The 23,296-nt window shown below is 38.4% G+C and overlaps 1 protein-coding gene across 1 annotated transcript in view; it reads right to left on the reverse strand.

Moving 5' to 3' along the window:
* Positions 1-23,296, reverse strand: part of CP (ceruloplasmin) — a 48,683-nt gene that overhangs the window by 13,183 nt on the left and 12,204 nt on the right. Inside the window, exons 3-12 of the mRNA XM_039480169.2 lie at positions 22,487-22,699; positions 21,534-21,707; positions 19,150-19,404; positions 17,977-18,148; positions 14,297-14,436; positions 12,368-12,520; positions 10,377-10,588; positions 4,242-4,392; positions 2,605-2,817; positions 648-855 (exon numbers count right to left, since the gene is read on the reverse strand). Coding sequence (XP_039336103.2) covers positions 648-855; positions 2,605-2,817; positions 4,242-4,392; positions 10,377-10,588; positions 12,368-12,520; positions 14,297-14,436; positions 17,977-18,148; positions 19,150-19,404; positions 21,534-21,707; positions 22,487-22,699 — 1,891 coding nt within the window. The remainder of the gene's footprint in view (positions 1-647; positions 856-2,604; positions 2,818-4,241; positions 4,393-10,376; positions 10,589-12,367; positions 12,521-14,296; positions 14,437-17,976; positions 18,149-19,149; positions 19,405-21,533; positions 21,708-22,486; positions 22,700-23,296) is intronic.

Consider the following 23,296-nt stretch of genomic DNA (forward strand, 5'->3'; position numbering starts at 1 on the left):
ACATGGTGAAACCCCGTCTCTACTAAAAACACAAAAAATTGGGCCGGGCGCGGTGGCTCACGCCTGTAATCCCAGCACTTTGGGAGGCCGAGGCGGGTGGATCATGAGGTCAAGAGATCGAGACCATCCTGGTCAACATGGTGAAACCCCGTCTCTACTAAAAATACAAACATTGGCTGGGCATGGTGGCGTGTGCCTGTAATCCCAGCTACTCAGGAGGCTGAGGCAGGAGAATTGCCTGAACCCAGGAGGCGGAGGTTGCGGTGAGCCGAGATCGCGCCATTGCACTCCAGCCTGGGCAAGAAGAGCGAAACTCCGTCTCAAAAAAAAAAAAAAAAAAAAAAAAAAAAAGAAAATAAATGGCAACAAGAGGGCACATGAATGTGAGAAGACACTCTAATAGAAAAGAAAGCGAGACTCCAAAGAATCAAAGGGGATACATGGAAATTTTCCCTTGAGGAAATTGAGAGAAGCAAAAATGAAGGAGGACAAGTTCCTAGGAAGTGTTTTGTCGTCATTTTGGTTGTTATTGTTTAATGCAACTGTTTTTTTTTTCTTTTTTTAGAAAATTTGGTGTAATTCTTACTTCTCTGAAAAGGAGACTTAAAATTACAACAGAAATCGGGAATCAGAGTCTGGAGAATTACTTTTGCTCTTGTAAATGATGCAGCTCCTCTTCCCACTTCCTTTGTGGGGAGTAATCCCATTCCACCTCCACTGCTGCGATATAGTATGTCCTCTCTCCCAGGTAGAAGGTAGGATCCTCAGACTGCTGTCTGCATTTTTTCACAGTATATGTTTGCTTCATGCCGCCTGTGTAGTGATCAGTTGTAAGGCATTCAACATTAAAAGTCCCTGGAGTGGTAAATAAGAAAACATGTCACTTCTTCGCTAGTGCCCTCTGGGGCTCCCCACCTTCCTTAGAATTAATACTGAAGTCTTTATTGTGGCCTCAGTTAGATGATCTAGCCTTTCCACACCACTGGTTACATCCCCTCCTGCTCACCCTGCTCCATCCACATAGGCCTTTTGCTGTTCTTAGAACAGGTCAGGTGTGTGCCTGCCTCGGGACTTTTGCCCTTGCTGTTTCCTCTGCCTGAACCACTTCTCCCCAAAATATCCTCATGGTTCATGCCCTCATTTTATTCTGGTCTCTCCTCCTGAGAGAATCTTGACCCTTTCCCCTCTAAGTCACCATCTCTTATTTTCTTATTTTTCTTTATGTGCTTATAATATTCCCCTGCCTTATTTTTCTTTATGTACTTATAATCACTTGACATATATGTATTAAAATACTTGCTGTTGTTTGTCTCCCTGCATTAGAATTGCAGCAGCATGAGGCATCTTATCTCTCCTGTTCATTGTTATATTTACATTTGTTGAAGGAAAAAAAGAGTGACACTGGATTGATCTTAAGTTTCAGTGGCATATAATAAACCAAATAAAGCCTGAAACAAGTTAGCATATTTTCACATTTTGATTAAAATTCTTTCTCTTATGTTTTAGTTTGTTTTACTCATTTAGAGCTAGGTCTGTAGATGTCTCCAAATTCACATGGCTACAATTCTAGAATAGAATATTCACTTGCAACTGACAAGCCAACACTACATCTAGGCTACAGAGACATGATAAAAAGTTTAGGTGCAGAATATTTAGAGAGTCATTCCCCTTCTAGACTGATTTTCCAGCTATCTTTGAAAGGATCGTAATTTAAAAAGGGATCATCTTGGTCAGGTGTGATGGCTCACGCCTGTAATCCCAGTTCTTTGGGAGGCCGAGGCGGGAGGATCACGTGGTCAGGAGATCAAGACCATTCAGGCCAACATGGTGAAACCCCGTCTCTACTAAAAATATAAAAAAATTAGCTGGACGAGGCGATGCACGCCTGTAGTCCCAGCTACTCAGGAGGCTGAGGCAGGAGAATTGCTTGAACCCAGGAAGCACAGATTGCAGTGAGCCAAGATCACACCCCAGCATTACAGCCTGGGCAACAGTGCTAGACTCTGTCTCAATAAATAAATAAATAAATAAATAAATAAAAGTTGAGGGGATCATCTTGAGGAGCCTAGGGTGGAAACAGAGAAAACCACAGCCTGTCACTTTCTTACTCCACATTCCCCTCAATAACTAGGAAACAGCGGCCCAGACTTGCTCTTTATTCCTGTTTGTTTTTTTTTTTTTTTTTTGAGACAGAATCTCATTCTGTTACCCAGGCTGGAGTGCAATGACGTGATCTCAGCTCACTGCAACCTCAATATCCCAGGTTCAAGCGATTCTCCTGCCTCAGCCTCATGGGTAGCTGGGACTATAGGTGTGTGACACCATACCCAGCTAATTTTTGTATTTTTAGTAGAGACGGGGTTTCACTATGTTGGCCAGGCTGGTCTCAAACTCCCGACCTCGTGATCTGTCCACCGCGGCCTCTCAAAGTGCTGGGATTACAGGTGTGAGCCACTGCCCTCGGCCTTCCTCTTTCCACGATAGGAAGAGCACTGGGAGGCTTGGGGAAGGGATACGTTTATCACCTAAAACATTCTGCTACAGGATTTTAAACCAAAACTACACAAATCCGTCCAATAGAGACTTGGCTTTAAATAAATATACCCTCTGTGTCAGGCCACATGAGGAGCGTAAGACTTGTTTGAGGGAAGAGGTTTGCTGTGTCTCTCCGTTCTCCTCTCCACAGATATGTGTTTCCTGAAAAGTATATCCCATGGACGTCGGCCTCATTTCCAGCGCTGAATAAGTACCACACGACTGAATCTCCTTTGCACATACTGAGACCAGGCTGATTCCCATACATGAATCCATTCACGGCTGTAAAAGTTGGAAAATAACATTTTGGAAGTGGTTTAGGTTCTACATGACAACCTCTGAGACTTTCCAGACCAACTTTGTTTTTATTTAATATTGAATTTATGACCTAGGGAAATAACATTTTGGAAGTGGCTTAGGTTCTGCTACGTGACAACCGCCGAGAATTTCCAGACCAACTTTGTTTTTTTTTTTTAATTTTTAATATAAGACCTATTCAGGCATGCCTACGCTTTATGTGTCAGGAGTGTCTCTGGAACTCCTTGCTGTTCCTGGCACTTTCTGAGCGGCCCCTGGCTGAAAGGAGCAGAGCTGAACGCATAGTTCTTGAAGTTCTATGCTAGTGTCCCTAGCAACCTGGGGATCTCACTGTTCTTTCTGGCTAAAACAGTGATTCTGTTATTTCCAGTTATTTAAGTGGTTATATTTGTGAACACCCAAATCTGTGAATAGTAACAGCTTTTCCTGGGCACCGTATGCTGGAAGTATGTTGCTGTTCCAGGTGAAAAAGTCTCTGATTCATCTTGAATAACAGGGAAGGTCATATGTGGGAAGTTTTTTCCTTGCTTACCTTGCATATTTAATTATTTCCAAAGAATAATATTCTCATACAAAAATGCAGAACCAAAAGAAGTATTTTAAAGATTGTCAGTAGCTTGACTAGTACTGGTCTAACTTTAAAAAATCAGTTTGTAACACAACTTTACATGTTTTCCTTCTACTAGCTACAATAACTTGTACTGTTGTCCATTAGTGGGGTAGGCCTTTTGAATGATGAGCTCACTGTCTCACTGTCTCTGAGCTCTAACCACTTTTAAGAAATACAATAGATATTTTTAAAAATCTAATGTTAGATTTAAATAAAAATCTCTGGGGGTACTCCAGGGCACTGGTCATTTTTTAAAAGCTCCCGGGTGATTCTAACGTGCAGTCAAGGGTTAGAATCATTGAGGGCTGAGATTATATCTTTCTTCATATTGAATAATCAAATGAGCCTGTCATCACTGAGCCACAGATGAGAAAAGCATTTAATCCAGTAGTGTTCAAACTGTGGTGTTCATCAGGATCACCTGCAGAGTTTGTTTAAAACAGATGGCCGGGATCCATCTCCGTTTCTGATTTTGTAGGTCAGGGTGGGGATCCAAGAATTTGCATCTCTAATAAGTCCCTCAGTGATGCTGAGGCTGCTGATCTAGGGACCACACTTTAAAGACCATTCATATAATTGACATATCTTGAATTAAGTGAAATAATGAGTAATTGACTGACACATCAAATAACCAATGATATTACCTTCAGGGCACTATCGTAATTATTTGTTGAAAAATAATCAATGAGCAAAGCTATTCACATTCTGGTTTCGCTAAAAGCATTACATATGTAGTGCTAAAATAACTTGGTAGGTTAATGGATGATGCAGTACTTACAGTGCATCTTATTAGATTCTTGAAAATCTTCGTCTTCCTTATCCACCTGATCAGGTGCAGTTGTAAACATTCTAATGTTATCCTCCAGGAGTAAACTCTCATTCTCATCAAATACTGTAGGAAACAAATAGAACTCCTTGTCTACATCTTTCTGTAAATCAAAACAAAATGAGATGGAGACAGAATGAGTAAAGCAGAAGACTTCCATGTGCACAATACTGTTTGTGCACACACACGCCTAAGGGAAGGAATGAGAACAGAAGTTTCTGTTGCTCTTTGTGAACTAGAGTTTGTGAAATACCTCAGATCACCAACAGAGCTCGCTTTGGTATCTGTTTAGTGCGTTTATGGTTCAATATGGTAATCTGAGCCTCTCTCTGCATCTAAAATTTCTAACTCTACCCTCCTGCCCATGTTGCGCATACCAGTTGAATCCACATTCATGAAAACTGGAAGGATTCCTGTAAGGCAGAGCAGGATGGAAGCAGATTGAGGAAGAAATCATCCTAGATGAATTTGAACAGAGGTTCATACAATCTCCACCCAGCTGTATAAACATTCTCACCTCCTCCCACTTCTCCCAGTGGAAAAAAAGGAAGCAGAAATGCTATCTGGTCTATGAAATAATTCAGTAGTTCAGAAGAAGGCAGTCAAAGAAATCAAAGCAAATGAGCCCCTCCCTGAGAATAAGTGACTCTCAAAGGAGAGAGTAGAGATTATTGCCTGTCTTTCCCTTGAGATCAGTCCTTCAGATACATGATAAGGTGATTATCAAATTAAAAAAAAAAAAAAAAATCGAACTAAAACAAAGACCTGAAGGTTAAACCCTGCAGAGAACTGAATCAATGATAAAAGTGATCTAAAGAAAGCTCCCATAAATCAGAGGAGAGCATTCCAAGATGAAAAATACACACATGGTAATAGTTTTAGGAAGAAGTTATAAAGGAAGGAGGCACAAACACGAGAAATACTAGTGAAAGTATATGCCACCACAAAGGGAAAAGACCAGAGGATTCAGATTCAAAAGTTTCACTGAAAACAAGACAAAATTAGTAATAGAGATCAACACCTAAAAATGTCCTGGGAAATTGTTTTAAAAAATGTTATCATGAAACAAAAAATAAGGTTGACATTGAGATTATCAAGTCCAATAAACGACAGAAGAAGGTGAAGTAGCATTTATCTTTTTGAGAAGAAACTATGCTACAAAAATGTAATACCAGGTAAAGAACAACAAATGTCATTTTCAGATATCTAAGCATTCCAGCAGGGACTGGTACCATCACTAATATACTGATCGACAGAGAAAACTTCAATGAAATGTTTTCAGGTCATATTTTCTGATCATAATGCAATAAAATTAAAAATTACTAGTCAAAGACAAAAGGTAAAAAAAAAAAGTATGTCAGTTTTGATCAAAATAACTCAAAGAAGAAATAAAAATGAAATACTGAGATTTGGTAAGTAATTTATGTGAGAACACTGTAAAGAAAAATGTATGAAATAAAACTAAACATATAAACTAAGAACTGAAAAGCTTTTTGTCTTAAACAAAACCAAATGAAAATAAATATCTGAAAATTTTTAAAAATCAGTTATGGAGAAAAATTAATAAAGACAAAAGCATAAATTAACAAATTTAACACAGGTAAAATAATTAAACCCAAAACTATATTATTTGAAAAGACCAGAGAAATATACAAATCTCTGGCAAGTCTAGTTTTAAAAATGGAGAGAACCAAAAAATACCACATTAGAAATGAGAAAAGAATATAACCACATATACAGGGGGTGAAAAATTCAAATCATTATATGCAATAAATGTGATCAACTGACTTAGAAAGAAGTGCCTGACTAGACCAGTACTCATAAATGAAATAAAACAGTGATTAAAAACAAACAGGCTGGGCATGGTGGGTCACACCTGTAGTCCCAGCAATTTGGGAGGCCGAGGTAGGCAGATCACTTGAGGTCAGGATTTTGTGACCAGCCTGGCCAACATGGCAAAACCACGTCTCTACTAAAAATACAAAAATTAGCAGGGTGTGGTGGCGCATGCCTGTAATCCCAGCTACTCTGGAGGCTGAAGCAGGAAAATCGCTTGAACCCAGGAGTCGGAGGTTTCAGTGAGCTGAGATCGTGCCACTACACTCCAGCCTGGGTGACAGAGCAAGACTCAAATCTCAAAAAAAACAGAATCCAAAAGTAGAAAACCTTTTTTATTTCAGTTACATATCTCTTTGTTGCCCACGCTATAGTGCAGTGGTGCAGTCTCAGCTCATATCAACCTCCACCTTCTGGTTTCAAGCAATTCTCATGCTCCAACCTCCTGAGTAGCTGGGATTACAGACATGGGCCACCACACCCAGCTAATTTTTGTAATGTTAGCAGAGATGAGGTTTTACCGTGTTGGCCAGTCTGGTCTGAACCCTTGACCTCAGGTGATCCACTGGCCTCCCTCTCCTAAACTGCTGATATAGGTGTGAACCACTGCACCCGGCCACATATTTAAAATTTTAAATAATGGTGTTACCATTTACAAAGGACAAATAAAAATAAAATATCTTGGCATAATCTTAAAAAAATATCCAAGATCCATGTAAGAGGAACTATACTCTTGAAAAACACAAAAGTAGACTTGAACAAATGGAGAGAGACCGGTTCTTATGTAGGATGACTCAACTTCATAGTTATGTCTGTTTTCTCTAGTTTAACTTACACAGTTGAGACAATCCCAGTAAAACACTATCAAGTCTTTTTTCCAGATCTAGATAAATTTTCCAAGATTCAGTAGAAAGAATAAGCAAAAATAGCCATTAGAATGATGGAAAAGAAGAGCAATGAGACATAGCTACTAGCCATTAAACATATTAAAGGGCTCTCTAGTTAAAGCAGTACGTTATTGGTTCGTGAATAAAGACCAGCAGAACAGCATAGAAAATCTAGAAATAGACTCACTTACGTATAAATATTTTAGTAGATGATAAAAGTAGCATTTCAATTAATGCGGGAAAGTTTAGCTTTTTTGTGAATAATGTTGAAATAACTGATAGCCACATAGAAAAAGATAAATTTGATCCACTCCTCAACTGTACCATTTATTTCCTATCAGATTGGTAAAAATCCCCAAATTTGACAATATAGTTTGTAATAATGCTGTGGAAACACAGATAATCTCACATATACCTTCTGAAAATGCAAACTGGCACAAATACAGACGGGGATTTGGCAATATTTCATAAAACTGTTTAAGCATTTACCTTTTGTCCCAACAATACAACTTATAGGCATTTATCACAAAGGTACGCCAGCAAAAATACAGAGAGATATGAACAAGGCTAACAAGGCTGTACATTGTTTTTTATTTGTGTACATTGTTTTGTATTTCTAGTAATGACTAGAAACAACCCAAACACTTATCAAATGAGGGACTGATTGTATAAACTGTAGTATGTCCACACATCGGAGTAATATATACTATGCAAAGAAATGAGGAATGAGCAATATTTCCATACATTAGTATGAAGAGATGTTCAGATTCTATTGTGAAGTGAAAAAAGCAAAGATATGAATACACAAATTGTTTATTTAAAATTGGAAGAATAAACTATAAAGTGAAAAAAAAGGTTACTATAGTTAGGAGGCAGAGAATAGGTGGGAGGGGAGAGGGATGGAAGCTAGACTTATTTGAATATATCCTTTTTATAGATTTGGTGTTAATGCCATATGAATATTTTACATAAAATAATACTACAGTTTTCAAAGCAATTTCTTTAAAAAGATAAGTAAAATGAATTCAATAAATCTGCATATCCAATGGTGGCGAAACTATGTAGAGAAGAACTATCCCAAGTGACTTTAAATATGTAATTTGGCTAAAAATCTCTAGTAGGATCTACTCTAAGGACAAAGTGACAAACAAATCTTAAACTGTTTTCAGTTATTATATTGTTGATTGTAGTATTGTAATTGGGATTCTGAGACTGTTGTGTGTATATTATGGGGTGAATCAAGTGAATGTGTTGTTATAAAAAAAAAGATTTTTCAGTGCAGTTTAAAGCAGAAACAAATATAAGATTGATGCAGTCAATAACAAAAAAATCTGTAGAATGAAATTCAGAAAGAACTAGTATGAAATCGTGATGAATTTATCTGAAAAGTTTTTTCTCATTTTTTTCCACGGCAAAGGCTCAGAAATAATGGTTTCCCCAACAGCAACCAGCACTTCTAGTGCCCACGTTGTGGTTCTAGAAATGATTCCTCACCAAAAGAAAAACAAAAAACCAAAAAACAAAAAATGGCTTTTGGGAACAAATGGCTAGTTCCAGTTCTGGCTCAGAAAACAAAATGAGGCTGATGTCTCATTATACTAGAAAGCAGAGAATCTTCAAAGACTATGGTGATGTAAAAATAAGGGAGTCAACTTGAATTAAGTCCTTTAGTGTCAAAAAGGATACTTTGAACATCAGTAGGGATAATGGCAGTGAATTGTAACACACCAAATATGCTTAAATCCATGAATGCACAATGCTACTTAAAAGGAAAAAAAATATTGAGAAGTGTTTGAAGAATGCTAGAGGAGAGTAATTAATTTGAAAACTGGTAAATACAGGGAATGAATCAAGTATTTGCCATACCCTTTCTATATACTGTGTACCTCAGGGTAACCAAATAATTCATTAAGAAGTTTCTGTTTGTAGAGAAGTATGCCAGCTAATAAAGAAAGGAAGATGGAATTAGAATAGTACTATTATGCAACCCTGATTAGTATATGAATCTAGGAAACCATTATCAGTAGCTGATAACATCCCCAATTAAGGGACAACTATAAATTAAGTACTCCCTGATAGAAGTGCTCAGTACCATATTTGAAGTAGTCTTGAAAGAAAAAAAAATCTGGCTGGGCACGGTGGCTCAAGCCTGTAATCCCAGCACTTTGGGAGGCCAAGGCGGGTGGATCACGAGGTTGAGAGATCGAAACCATCCTGGTCAACATAGTGAAACCCCGTCTCTACTAAAAATACAAAAAAATTAGCTGGGCATGGTGGCGCGTGCCTGTAATCCCAGCTAATCAGGAGGCTGAGGCAGGAGAATCGCCTGAACCCAGGAGGCGGAGGTTGCGGTGAGCCGAGATCGCGCCATTGCACTCCAGCCTGGGTAACAAGAGTGAAACTCCGTCTCAAAAAAAAAAAAAAAAGAAAAGAAAAGAAAAGAAAAAAGAAAAAATCTGAATTAGATCAAACTTTTAGATCCAAATACTAGTTACGGGAAATAGAAGCAGAGAGAAAGAAACATGTTTTAGCAATCCCCAACATTTTTGGCACCAAGGACCAGTTTCTTGGAAATAATTTTTCTACAAAAATCGCTGGGAGATAGGGAGGTTTCTGGATGAAACTATTCTACCTCAGATCATCAGGCATAGATTCTGATAAGGAACGTGCAACCTAGATCCTTCACACTCACAGTTCACACTAAGGTTTGCACTCCTATGACAATCTAATGCTGCCACTGATTTGACAGGAGGTGAGCTCAGGTGATAATGCCTGCTGCTGACTTCCTGCTGTGTGGCCCTGTTCCTAACAGAACATCTAACAGGCTCACCTCCTGCTGTGTGGCCCTGTTCCTAACAGAACATCTAACAGGCTCACCTCCTGCTGTGTGGCCCACAGCTGTGTGTGGGGGTGTGTGTGTGGGGGGGTGGTTGGGGACCCCTGTGTTAAATGATACTGCAGGAATAAAATAAGTAAAATCAGGACATAGGAAACTTCTACAGGACTGATGACTCTAGCAACAGAAAAATTTCAAGTAAACAATCTTAGGAAACATAAATTCATTGTAATATGTGTAATTGTTCGGATACTGATTCAAACAACAGACTTAATAAATCAGTTGGGGAAATGTGTACGTTGAGTGGCTATTTGATAACTTTAAGGAGTTATGATGTGTGTGGTTATTATTTTAAGGTGTGGTAATTATGGGCATTTTTAAAGATATCCTTATCTTTTAAAGGTGTATACTAAAGTATTTTTGGAGATAGTGATAAGGTTAGATATTTCTATTTCTATGTCAAATGATCATTTTCAAAGAGACTAAACAATTGTTCATCTCATGTGTTTTTTCCCCAGTTGGACTTACCTGTCTCCCATTTGCATGTAAACTTCCTTTCTTGCATATTTTCATTGGCCCAATAAGCCCAGTGAATATATCTTTAGTGGGATCCACAGCAGAATAATACATCTTAGCTAGACATACAGGATCTGCGTAAGTGGGTCCTACTTCTTCAGGGACAGTCCATTCATAGGTGAATGTTCCTGTGGGTGCCACATGGGAGGCTGAAGAAGGCACACCTGAGAAAGGTCACATTAGAGAGGTTAAGTGTGCTTTCTAATGTGGTCATTTCAGCTACAAAGTAGACTAAGTTCAGTCTAGAATAGCCCACTTCTGAGTTCTTAGTTAAAAATTAGAATGAAATCCCACTTATGCTCTAGTGTCAGATAACAGACCCATGTGATTGCATCCAGATAGACTCCTTTTTTTTTTTTTTTTTTTTTTTTTTTTTTTTTTTTTTTTTTTGAGATGGAGTCTCACTCTGTCGCTGAGCTAAAGGACAGTGACTCAATCTCGGCTTACTGCAATCTCTGTCTCGCAGGTTCAATCAATTCTTCTGTCTCAGCCTCCCAAGCAGCTGGGACTATAGGCATGCTCCAGCACACACAGTAAATTTTTGTATTTTTAGTAGAGACAGGGTTTCACCATGTTGGCTAGAATGGTCTTGATCTCTTGACCTCGTGATCTGCCCACCTCTGCCTCCCAAAGTACTGGGATTACAGGCGTGAGACACTGCACCAGGCTCCAGATAGACTCTTCTAAACCTTCTGGGATTGGTTTCCCTCTTGGTGCTCACACATCTTCCAGCAATGTCCCTAGCACCTTTCATGTTATGTTGTGTGTATTTCTCTTGAATAGAACTTAACTTTCTTGAAGGCAAGCACTGTATCTATATTTCTATCAATTAGAAGAACAATGCCTGGCAATACATTGTAATCGATGCATTTCCTATTGAATAAAATGGAACTGAAAATAATTGTAGAATTGAAAGGAACTTTGCAGATGATCCTATTTAAATCTCTCAAATTTACGCCTGAGAGAACTGAGGCCAAAAAGATTGAGTAACCTGCCCACAGTCATACTGCAGGTCACTAGTCTTCAATCCTTGATATGTAAAAATAGTCAAAAACATCCACATGATGAAATATTTTATATCATTAAAATTATGTTTATAAAACCCTTATAATGCTAAGGGGACAAACTGATTATGAAATTAAAATAACATGCGCTATGATATCAACCACATTTAAAAATATATACGTATACAGATGAAAGTGGAAGAATTATATAAAAATATAATAGTAATTATAGAACTATGGAAAATTAATATTTTGGCTACACTTTTCTATATTTTCAAATATTCTAAAGTGAACATCGAACATTCTTTTTTTTTTTTTTTTTTTTTTTTTTTTTTTTTTTTTTTTGAGGCGGAGTTTCGCTCTCGTTACCCAGGCTGGAGTGCAATGGCGCGATCTCGGCTCACCGCAACCTCCGCCTCCTGGGTTCAGGCAATTCTCCTGCCTCAGCCTCCTGAGTAGCTGGGATTACAGGCACACGCCACCATGCCCAGCTGATTTTTTGTATTTTTAGTAGAGACGGGGTTTCACCATGTCGACCAGGATGGTCTCGATCTCTTGACCTCGTGATCCACCCGCCTCAGCCTCCCAAAGTGCTGGGATTACAGGCTTGAGCCACCGCGCCCGGCGAACATCGAACATTCTTATACGAACTTTTTTAAAAATTAAAATCACCCAGAATACTCCAGAAATGTAAAATCGATACAACCCAACTAAATTACTGTCAGCATTGTCAATAACCATCCAATTAAGGCAGGACAAAATTCCATAAACCAATTGGAGGTAGGAGAAGGGGCTTATTGTTTCCTGGCATGATGCCTAGAAATGATATATGAGCATTTTCCTTGGGAGGTCCTGCCTTCAGTTTTTGCGTGACACTGTAAGTGACCAGTACAGTGGGTTATTAAATGTTGTTGATTGGTTACAGAGGGGCATACTCACTTCCACTCTGGGTACTGTAATGTGAGGAATAGTAAGTGCCCTCGTTGCTCTTACTGAATCTCACCCCAATTGGCTCAATACTCAGGGGATATGCCCCTTTGTTATGGAAGGTTACTCTGATCGTGTCTCCCACCTCTGCCCAAATGACAGGACCTGGGAACAAAGAGAGAATTATTATCTTTCCTTGGTATATAACAGGCAGAACGAATAAAACAGTTATCTTCTTTGACTGTGTCATCTGGCAAGAACTACTAGGAGCAACATGCCTATCTGTGGTGAATGGAAAGCTTGGTTTTTGAAAAGTCCATAATCAATCTGATACGTTGAGGTTTGAAGGAGGGAAGGGCTTTTTAGTCCAACTTCAGATTAATGAAATCAATGATCATTTTTGTACAAGTCAATTAGTAAGCTTTTTACATCTACGAAAACGATCCAGAATGTTGACCCTCCTCAGCCTAATCTTCTGTTGGCTAGAGGTGAGTCCTTTGTCCCAAAAGTTAGGTACTATAAACTTTGATCACCCAAAGCAGGTAAGTTGAATTATTTTGGATGTGAAGGATAACACTGTTTTGGATTTTCCATGACAAAAATTAATGATTACCAATTATAGAATAAAAACATATATTTTACATAAATATTTTATGTAATATACAAAATGACATTTATCGAGAGCTTCCTATCTGTTCTTCTGAGTGTTTATATGTATTAATTCATTTAATCCCTATACCAACTTTAGTAACTATTGTTCCCATTTTACAGAAGGGAACAGACACAGATAATGAATAATTCTCTTTCTTTCTTTCTTTCTTTTTTTGTTTTTCTTTGAGTCTCACTCTTTTGCCCAAGCTGGAGTGCAGTGGTGCGATCTCAGCTCACTGCAACCTCTGCCTCCTGGGTTCAAGCAATTCTCCTGCCTCAGCCTCCCGAGTAGCTGGGATTATGCGCCCAGCTAATTTTTGTTTGTTTTTTTTTAAGTAGAGACGGAGTTTTGTCATGTTGGCCAGGCTGGTCTCAAACTCCTGACCTAAGTGATCTGCCTGCCTCAGCCTCCCAAAGTGCTGGGAATACAGGCATGAGCCACTGCGCTCGGCCAAGTTGAGTAACTTTCAAAAGTCACACAGCTAATGTATGCATTTCATACTCACAAAAAAACCGCTTTCTAAAAGAGCCTCCAATTCTTGTAATACCTTGTTGAAAAGTATTATACCTCTGAATCACCGCCAGGAAAAAAAAAGTGAAGAGCCAGGACAATCTGAATCCATACTCTACTCACCCACTAGGCTATTCTGCCTGAGTGCCTCAGAAAGAACAGGTCTCTGGACTCTGCTGGGGGCAGCCTGCAGAGGGCTCTAGGATAACTGGGCTGGTCTCATTAATGGCCTGGGTTTTCTTGCTTTGTTTATTTATTTATTTATTTATTTATTTATTTATTTATTTATTTTAGATAGAGTCTTGCTCTCTCATTAGGCTAGAGTGCAGTGGTGTGATCTCAGCTCACTGTAACCTCCACCTCCTGGGTTCAAGCAATTCTTCTGCCTCAGCCTCCCGAGTAGCTGGGATTACAGGTGCCTGCCATCATGCCCTGCTAATTTTTGTATTTTTAGTAAAGATGGGGTTTCACTGTGTTGGCCAGGCTGGTCTCAAACTCCTGACCTCAAGTGATGCACCTGCCTTGGCTCCCCAAAGTGCTGGGATTACAGGTGTGACCCACCACTCCCCGCCGTCAGTGTGGCTTTTAATGATGAAAATTTACTATTGATAATTTACATTTGGAAAAGTAATTAGCTGCTGCATTTTATTGTTTTATCTTCCACACACCTACTTTACACATAGAAATCATGCAGTAGGTCCTGAAGTTACTATTCTTTCTGAGGTCGGTGTAGACCGTGGGAAGAGTACACCAGCCATATATATTCTGCATGGACTCACCCAGGATGCCAAGATGCTCTTCTTCAGGGCCTCTCACCTTTCGATTTGTGAAGGAGGCATCTGTGTACTCACGATAAACCAGCTTTTTGTAAGAGCCTCCAATTCTTGTGGGACCTTGTTCAAAAAACACCTTTGAGTCACTGCCAGGGGGGAAAAAGTGTTTAATGCTGGGCTTGAAATAGAACAGAAAACAGATATTCACATAGGGTAAATGAAGAGAAAAATTCTGACCCGTGCTTAGAGATGAATATTATCCATGATTTATAGCAATCATATCAGTTACTCAAACAGAGCAGGCAGTTCCAGGCCACTCATACAGGGATGGCAAGTTAAGAAGTAGAGAATCATGGAGGATGTTTATATTTTCAGGTGAAGACAAAATTTTCAGGCAGGCCCTTGTCAATCAATCCCTTGGCAAAGGGTTCTACCATAGAATTTTTTTTTTTTCTTTGAGATGAAGTCTGGTTCTGTCACCCAGGTTTTTGGAGTGCAGTGGCATGATCTTGGCTCACTGCAACCTCCGCCTCCTGGGTTCAAGTAATCCTCTGCCTCAGACTCCCAAGTAGGTGGGATTACAGGTGCCTACCACCACACCTGGCTAATTTTTGCATTTTTAGTAGAGATGGGGGTTTCACCATCTTAGCCAGGCTGGTCTTGAACTCCTTACCTTGTGATCCACCGTGCCTGGCCAGAATCTTTTTATCAAATTGTGAAATGTTTAAAACACAATGGCTATTCTTTATTATGTATTAGTACTGGCCAGCTACTCAGGAGCATTGATTGATTGATTGATTGATTGTTTTTTGAGACAGAGTCTCACTCTGCTGCCCAAGCTGGAGAGCAGTGGTGCAACCTTGGCCCACTGCAACCTCTGCCTCCCTGGTTCAAGTGATTCTCATTCCTCAGCCTCCCAAACAACTGAAATTACAGGCTGCACCACCATGCCCAGCTAATTTTTTTCTGTCTTTAGTAGAGATGGGGCTTCACTACGTTGGCCGGGCTGATCTTGCATCCTGGCCCCAAGTGATCCACCTGCTTTGGCATCCCAAAGTTCTGGGATTACAGGCATGAGCCACTGCGCCTGGCCAGGAGCTTTTATTTATTAGCTGAAATTCACATGACACTGCAACAAAGTCAGTACTATTCTCCATATTTTGCAAATGACAAAAATAAATTTCAGAAAGATATTTATTCGACTTGCACAATGCCACCTCATTCATCATTTCTTTCATTTGACAAATGTATTGAACACCTGCTCTTTGCTGAGAATCGTGGTATGTGTTGATGACTTAACCACAAGCAAAGTGGACTCATCCCTGTCCACATGGACCTTACATCTGGCAGAGAAGACAGGCCATGAGCCCATCAATATAATATAGTATAATAAGCACAGGGTGTTATGGAGCATTTCTTTGAGGTTGGGGAAAGTGCAGGGAAGAAGCCACAAAGGTGTTCCAGAGGAAGTAATTACTTAAAGCTAAAGGGGAAGTAGAGTTAGAAGGATGAAGTGTGTGTGTAGCGGGAAGACGGGGGTAGGTGTATACAAAGAGAAAACCGCCTGCGAGAAGCCTGAGAGAAAAGAGCGAGCATGCCATATTCAAGATAATATTCTAGATAATATGGCATAAGCATATTTTCTAGAAGGATAGCATGCAGGGCAGGGCAGAGGAGTGATGAATGAGGCTTAGATAGATGGAAGATAAGTAGGAGGACCTAGCTGAGGTTTCAGTCTTCCATCCCAGGGCAGTGAGAAGCATTTGGAAGACTTAAGCATTCAGGATTGGCGTTTTAGGAGGATCCCTGTGGCAGCTGTTGGGAGAACGTGTTGGAAAACACAAGACTGCAGTAGGGAGACCAGTCAGGAGCGTGCTTTTCCAATTTCAGTGAGAGGTAGAGATGATTTCATATGTATTGGGAAAGAAGATGGAGAGAAGCAGATAGCTTTCAGAGAAAGTTACTATAAAATGAGGCAGTGCTTGATGAGGAGGGAAGTGTGAACAGCCTCATCCAAGAAGGGATGTCACTGAGAAGTTTGAAATGCAAATCTGAAATTCACAAGAGCCTTCTGAGTTGGAGATGCAGCTTTGGGAGTAACCACATTTAGGTTGTCAGTATAGCCTGTGACTTACATCTCTGCTTCAGGAGTCACAGGTCTGGGCTGAGCAAGGCCTAGCTATTCATTTACTGTCTGAAGTTGAATGAATTACTTAACCTTTCCAAGGAGGGTATTTTTAATATGGATGGCAAACAGGCCTTCTCTGAGGAAGTGATATATGAGTAAAGACTTGGGGCAGGGGAGTGGCATCATCTCATTGACATTTTTGAAAGATCACAGTACTGCTTTGTAAAAAATTGATAGTAGGAAAGGAAGACAAACAGATGGCTAGGAGGCTGTGCAAGTCATTCAGACATGTACAAAGAGTCACTTCTGTACATCAAAGGACACTATTGAGAGTGAAAGACAACCTATAGAATGCCAGAAACTATTTGTAAGTATTTGATAAGGAATTAACATCCTAAATATATAAAGAACTCTTACAAGTCCACAACAACAAAAACCCTGCTTCAAAAATGGCTGAAGGACTTAAATAGACATTTTTCTGACGAAGAGACACAAATGACCAAAAAGTATTTGAAAAGATCCTCAACATTACTAGTCATTAAGAAAATGCAAATCAAAACCACTATGAAACATGATCTCATGCTCATTAGAATGGTCATTATTAAAAAGAAAGAAAGAAAGAAACAGAAAATAACAAGTGTAGATGAAAATGTGAAGAAATTGGAACCCCTGTACATTGCTTATGAGCCTATAAAATGGTGCAGTTGCTATGAAAAACAGTAATATGATTCCTAAGATAATTAAAACTAGAATTACCATATGATCCAGTGATTCCACTTCTAGCTGCATATACAAAAGAATTAACAGCATAGACTTGAACAGTGTTATTTGTATAAAAATTGTTTATAAAATTATTCGCAATAGCCAAAAGGTGGAAACAACCCAAATGTCTGTGAAAAGATGAATGAATAAAGAAAATGTGGTACATATATACAATGAAGTATTATTCAATCTTAAAGAGGAGTGGAATTTGGATGCATGCTACAACATGAACAAATCTTAAAACATTATGCTAAGTGATATAAAAGGCACAAAAGGACCAATATTGTATGGTTCCCCTTGTATGAGTTGCCTAGAACAGGAAAACTCATAGAGACAGAAAGTAGAATTGAGTTTATCAGAGGCGGAGACAGAGTGGAAGAAAGTGGTTATTCTTTAAAGGGTTCAGAGTTTCTATTTGGAGTGATACAAAAAAAAAGTTCTGGAAATGGATAGAGGTGATGGCTATACACACTGAAAATGTACTTAATGCTGCTGAATTGTACAATGCTACGTTTTCTAAATGAAAAGCATATTAATTGATTTATCTAATTGTATTCAATATTTTCTCAGGACTTTGTCAAGCATTTGATAACTTTTGAACCCATCTTTTTTCATGAACTGAAAACTCATAGTTCTCAAGCTCAGACTCTTACATCAAATACCTTAATAAATATTTAGCAGTCTAAATACTAAATTTCAGATACCAATTAAAATTTTAATTGCTGAAATAGGCTTTTGTGGTTCTTTTGTGTGGGAAAGAGCATATTTTGAAATAGTACTCTTTTTTGTGAATTACCTTCCGGGTGCTGTTAAGTTTTCTTTGGTGAAGATGTCTATACCAGAGGGAGCATAGTTCCAGATGATTTCCTCAGCGGCAATGTAGTAGTGTCTAACATGGTTCCCATGGGTATTATCCTTTGATGAAGACTTGTTACACTCCTGGACCTGGAAAAAGGCTTGCAAACCAGCTGAAATGAAACAGAAAGAGGCATCGATTAATGGAGCCAATGTTTCTCTCTCCTATTGCCCTGTAAACACTGCTCATGAGATGACAAGTGGAAATTGGAGAAATAGAAACAGTACTATAAACTAGGGCAAACAGCTGTAAATAAATTAGTGATGGAAAACCCAAATTTAAAACAGACATACTTTGTTTTTTATGTACATATAGCACAGAGATACTAAGCATATGTGTTTTCAAAATATGGTACCAGTTTCTGTGGGGTTTCACTTGGTAGTTCTTTTGAGAGATAAAGAACAAATTTATAGATAAGCAGAGAAGAGAGGCTTTGACATATTTTAAAGGGTTGCATTGGGTGGAGAAGGAGGAACCAGATGAGCATGTATTATTGCTCTCTTGCACAAGATGATTGCACATCTGCTGTGCAGGGCCTTCTGTGGCCCAGAGCGTATTTGACAAAAGCAATTATATTTGCTTTTATCAAAGTAAAATATCCAAACTCCTATGTTAAGCTTAATTTCCTTCAGTCGACCAATATTAAAAACTAATATTTTTCAAGCACAAGGAATGTTTTTATTGCCTAAGTTAAAGAGATAAAGGAAGGATTTATTGAATTAAACTAAAAGATGGCCAGGCTCAAATAAAGAACAAAGTTGGTTATACTTGATGGAAATAAGTTGAAAAACAGGGCACTTTCCAGTGCAACATACAGTTTTTCTGGATTTTACAATACTGTATATTTTACAAAGCTGAGTAAACATATACAGTATTATACTTTCAGGGCCAGTTGTTCTTTTCCAAAACCTAATTTATTTTCAGATCTCATTACTTTATAATATTGCTGTCTTACAGTCTTTTTTATTACATTATTATGTACACCATCATAGGAATAAAACTAAGATGCCAGTTCAAGCCTCAGATTATTTCAAAGATATTTAGCTTTTAGATTCTGATTCCCAGTCGTCGCCATTTTCAGTTGACAGCTAACTTCAGGTAAAGATGTCCTACCTTTCAGATGGTTTAGATTCTGACAGCTGAGCATCCATTCTCCAGGGTTCTGAGCCACCATAAAAGCATCAAACAGGGTAGCAGGAAAGAGGTTGATTGTGTCAATACGGTAGTTTTTGTTGGTCAGTGCTTGCCCATGAAAGAAAGCTGCATGCACGTCGACTTCATTACCCATACCAAAAAGGTACCATTTCACTCTGTCTTCAACGCACATGGAGAGTCCTGGGAGACTTCCAAAAGTGTATCCATTCACAGCTGTTTAAGCCAAGAGCAGAGTTTGTGAGTAATAGTCATTAATGCTTGAGATAGTGAGAGTTACCTCCATGTAAATAGAATCCATTTGGAATGGAAAATAGGTTGCACACATGCTGGTGTTCCTCTCTCCCATACTCATGTCAGACATTGCTAATCAATCACAGCAGTCTTTCATTCTGAAACTGAATCAGCCTGAGGATTCTCACCAATACCATATTAACAGCTGAACACAATACTGGAGATAAAACCTATTTGATGTCTTTGCTATAAACTGTACACATTGTGTGTGTGTGTGTAAATACAGATGTTGCATATATATACACAAATAAACAAAACACATATGTAGAGTTAATAGAAAAAAGATTGAAGATTATTTAGTATTCAGTTATTAATCATGTTGGTAGTAGTAGTATGGCTATTTTATATATATATTTTTTGCTTATCAGAAATTTTCCAATTTTCTACCATAAATTTCTTTTGTAAAAAGAACATAAGAATAGCTTTTTCTAAAGATTGCAAGACAAAATTTTTAAGATTGGAAAAGATACAAAGGAGGGAAAAAATGTAGGACAGCAGGAACAGAGCCACCAAGACCTAAAAGTTCATGTGCAAAGCGGCCTGAAACCCTTGGAAGAAACCTGCAATCATTGGCCAGGTGCAGTGGCTCACACCTGCAATCCCAGCATTTTGGGAGGCCGAGGCGGGTGGATCGCAAGGTTAGGAGGTTGAGACCAGCCTGGCCAACATGGCGAAACCCCATCTCTACTAAAAATAGAAAAAACTTAGCTGGGCATGGTGGCAGATGCCTGTAATCCCAGCTACTTGGGAGGCTGAGACAGAAGAATTGCTTGAACCCAGGAGGCAGATGTTGCGGTGAGCAGAGATTGTGCCATTGCACTCCAGCCTGGGTGACAGAGCAAGACTCCATCTTAAAAAAAAAAAAAAAAAAAAAAAGGAAAGAAAGAAAAAAAGAAAAGAAACTTACTGTCGTTGTTCAAACTGAGTGGGCCTAAACATTTCCCAGGTGGAAATTAGTTCTGGGAAGAATCCTGAGTGCACCATATGTGACACTGGAACCAAACCAAACCTACTCAGGCTGGAATTTGACTATGTTTTTATAACATCTATTTTTGCTAGTATACAATAAAGGAATAAAGTATGGAAAGACGACTTCCCACCCAGATATAAATAAAAGTTGGAAACAACATCTGTACTTTGCTCATTGGTTTGTGACTTTGGTAGTATAGTTATTTTTGTGCTCTCAGTTTCTGAGTGCAGGTTATTTTGAAGAAGTTAAACACAAACAAATAAAAAATCTCTACTTATTGGTTTAGTTGTTGTTAAGGGATTCTGTTTCTCATGCAAATTATGAAATAGATAATCTTACTAAGCTCATTATTTCCTGTCTGAGAATTAAGAAAAAGTCTAATCTGTAAAAAAGGCATTTCCAGAAAAGTAAAGTGAACTGAAATGTAGAAAAGAATGATGCTGACGAGGGGGCCCAGTGAGGCAACAGAGTATGTAAAATGAATACCTTTCAGAACTCGTGGTTTGAACTAGTTTCTTAAATATAGTTAGTTTAAAATATAAGTAGAGTCCCAGCTACTCAGGAGGCTGAGGCAGGAGAATTGCCTGAACCCAGGAGGCGGAGGTTGCGATGAGCCGAGATCGCGCCATTGCACTCCAGCCTGGGTAACAAGGGCGAAACTCCGTCTCAAAAAAAAAAAAAAAAAAAATATATATATATATATATATATATATATATATATATATATATATATAAGTAGAGTTTTAAGCATTTAGTTTAATAATTTTAGGCTGCCTCAAATAATTTTTGGAATGAGTCTAGTGGATAAATAAATATATAAATTTCACATACATATACATTAAACCATAATTGCTGGTTTATCCTTACCAGTTTGGGAACAAGTTTGGTGTATCTGGATTTACCTGGCTGAGAGTTTTTAGTTTGACTTATTTAGCTAAATATCAAATTGTACATCCAATATGCTTTGTTATAAGGACCACAGACTAATACACACTCCTTACTTATGTGAGGGAATAAGCTTAGCAGAATTAATGGATCAAGGGAAAAAAAAGTAAAGTTAACATGTCTTCTGTAATCTTACAATACATTCTGTTACTCTCCTGGAAGTCTTCATTGTCTTTGTCAACTTTCTCTGGTTCTAAGCAGTAGGTTTTAATGTTGTCTTCTAGGTACCAGCTGAGATTTTCATCCACCACAGAAAACATCACCACAAATTCTCGGTCAATATTTTTTTCTTTTTCTTCGTCTAGAGAATCTGGAGTTAAAATTACTATTTAGTAGGACTAAATTTTTAGCATGCATTTTGATTTGTGTTTTCAGGTGATTTATAGTTTTAAAAAATTTTAGTATTTATTTTTTTTAATAAACCACAAGTCTGGACCAGTTACTCCTGTTTTATAGACAGAAACACTCAGGGAATTATATGTTCAGTGTCTAGTGCTTGGAAGACAATCCTGAATCTGGATATTGACTTACCACATAACTGTTAAATGCTTTTTGGCAAATGGGAAGATTGGAATTCAAAGTTGTGTGTCTATTTTCTGGTGCATATAGCCACATGCTGAGACAAGTCTTTACAGGTAAGTATTGTTCAAGTTGGAATTACATTTCAGGCTCTCGAGACACGTTGTCTTTTTCACAATGTTAGCAATAAATAATATGATGTTATATTTACCGATATAATTCGAGTAACTACAGATCTAACTCAATGGAGTGCCTTTTTAGGAGTCACATTTGGTAAAGTCATATTTTCCTTAGCACCACTGTTGGAAGTTAGATACAGCAAACTGATGTCAGGGGAGAATATATTTCTTTCAGCTTAGCTTCATTGGCATTTTCCCCATATGAATGTTTGTTCCATTTATCCCTTCTTCTCTTAGTCCTGCCTGCTCTTCCCTTCCCGTTTTTCTACTCACCACCTCTCTACCTTACCTACTTGATCTCAACACAGAAGACTTGACTTATTTTTAAAAGACAAACTGCCCTGCCCCTGTCTTTTGGTAGTACAGTGAGTGCAACAGTGAGAAAATGTACCTTTTTTACAGATTATTAAAGGTCCGATGAGTCCTGAGGCAATATCCTTAGGAGCATCAATGTGGGAATGGTAAATCCTAGTCACGCAATTGCCATCTCCCTCACCAGGACTTTGTTCTTCAGTGGCAAGCAACATGTACGTATACTGCTCTCCTGGAAATACTTTGTCGTCTGCTCTTTGAAAATCTGTGGTGTTATCAGGGTAGATGGCCCCTAGGAAGCAACATGCAATGAAGGTGCAAAGTGAATGTGTTTGAACTTAAATGAGAGAAAGATAGTCCATTAATTCATTCAGCAAACACTTATTAAACATCTACTATGTGATCCTTGGGGAGACGATATCCTATTTGGACACAGGCAAATGAGAGACTAATGGTTAGGGTGTTTAGAAGCTTCACAGACATTTTTATGAATTTTTATATTTGATTGGGTTTTCATAGAGCCGAATGACTTTATTTGCAATGTAAAGAACTTGGGTCATGGTATGGAAGTCTGAGCAAAATGTCTACCCTCTTCTCAATTCAAAACTTCTTGTATGATCTCAGATTTTTGTCCATGAAGTAACCATAGAATTTAAAAAATGTCTACTCTTAATTTTGGAAATTTCCAAACATACACAAAGGTTGAGAGAAGAATATGCTGAACCTCCATGTACCTATCAAACCAGCTTTAACAATGATCGACTGAAGGCCAATCTTGTTTCACCTGTACCCCCCCACACAATTATCCCCAGTACCATCAAACTATTTTAAAGCAAATCTCGGGCATCATATTCCGTTGATAAATACTTGAGTATGTATCTCTATAAGT

The sequence above is a fragment of the Saimiri boliviensis genome, chromosome 9 (assembly GCF_048565385.1).
Source record: "Saimiri boliviensis isolate mSaiBol1 chromosome 9, mSaiBol1.pri, whole genome shotgun sequence".
In the NCBI taxonomy this organism is placed as follows: Eukaryota; Metazoa; Chordata; class Mammalia; order Primates; family Cebidae; genus Saimiri; species Saimiri boliviensis.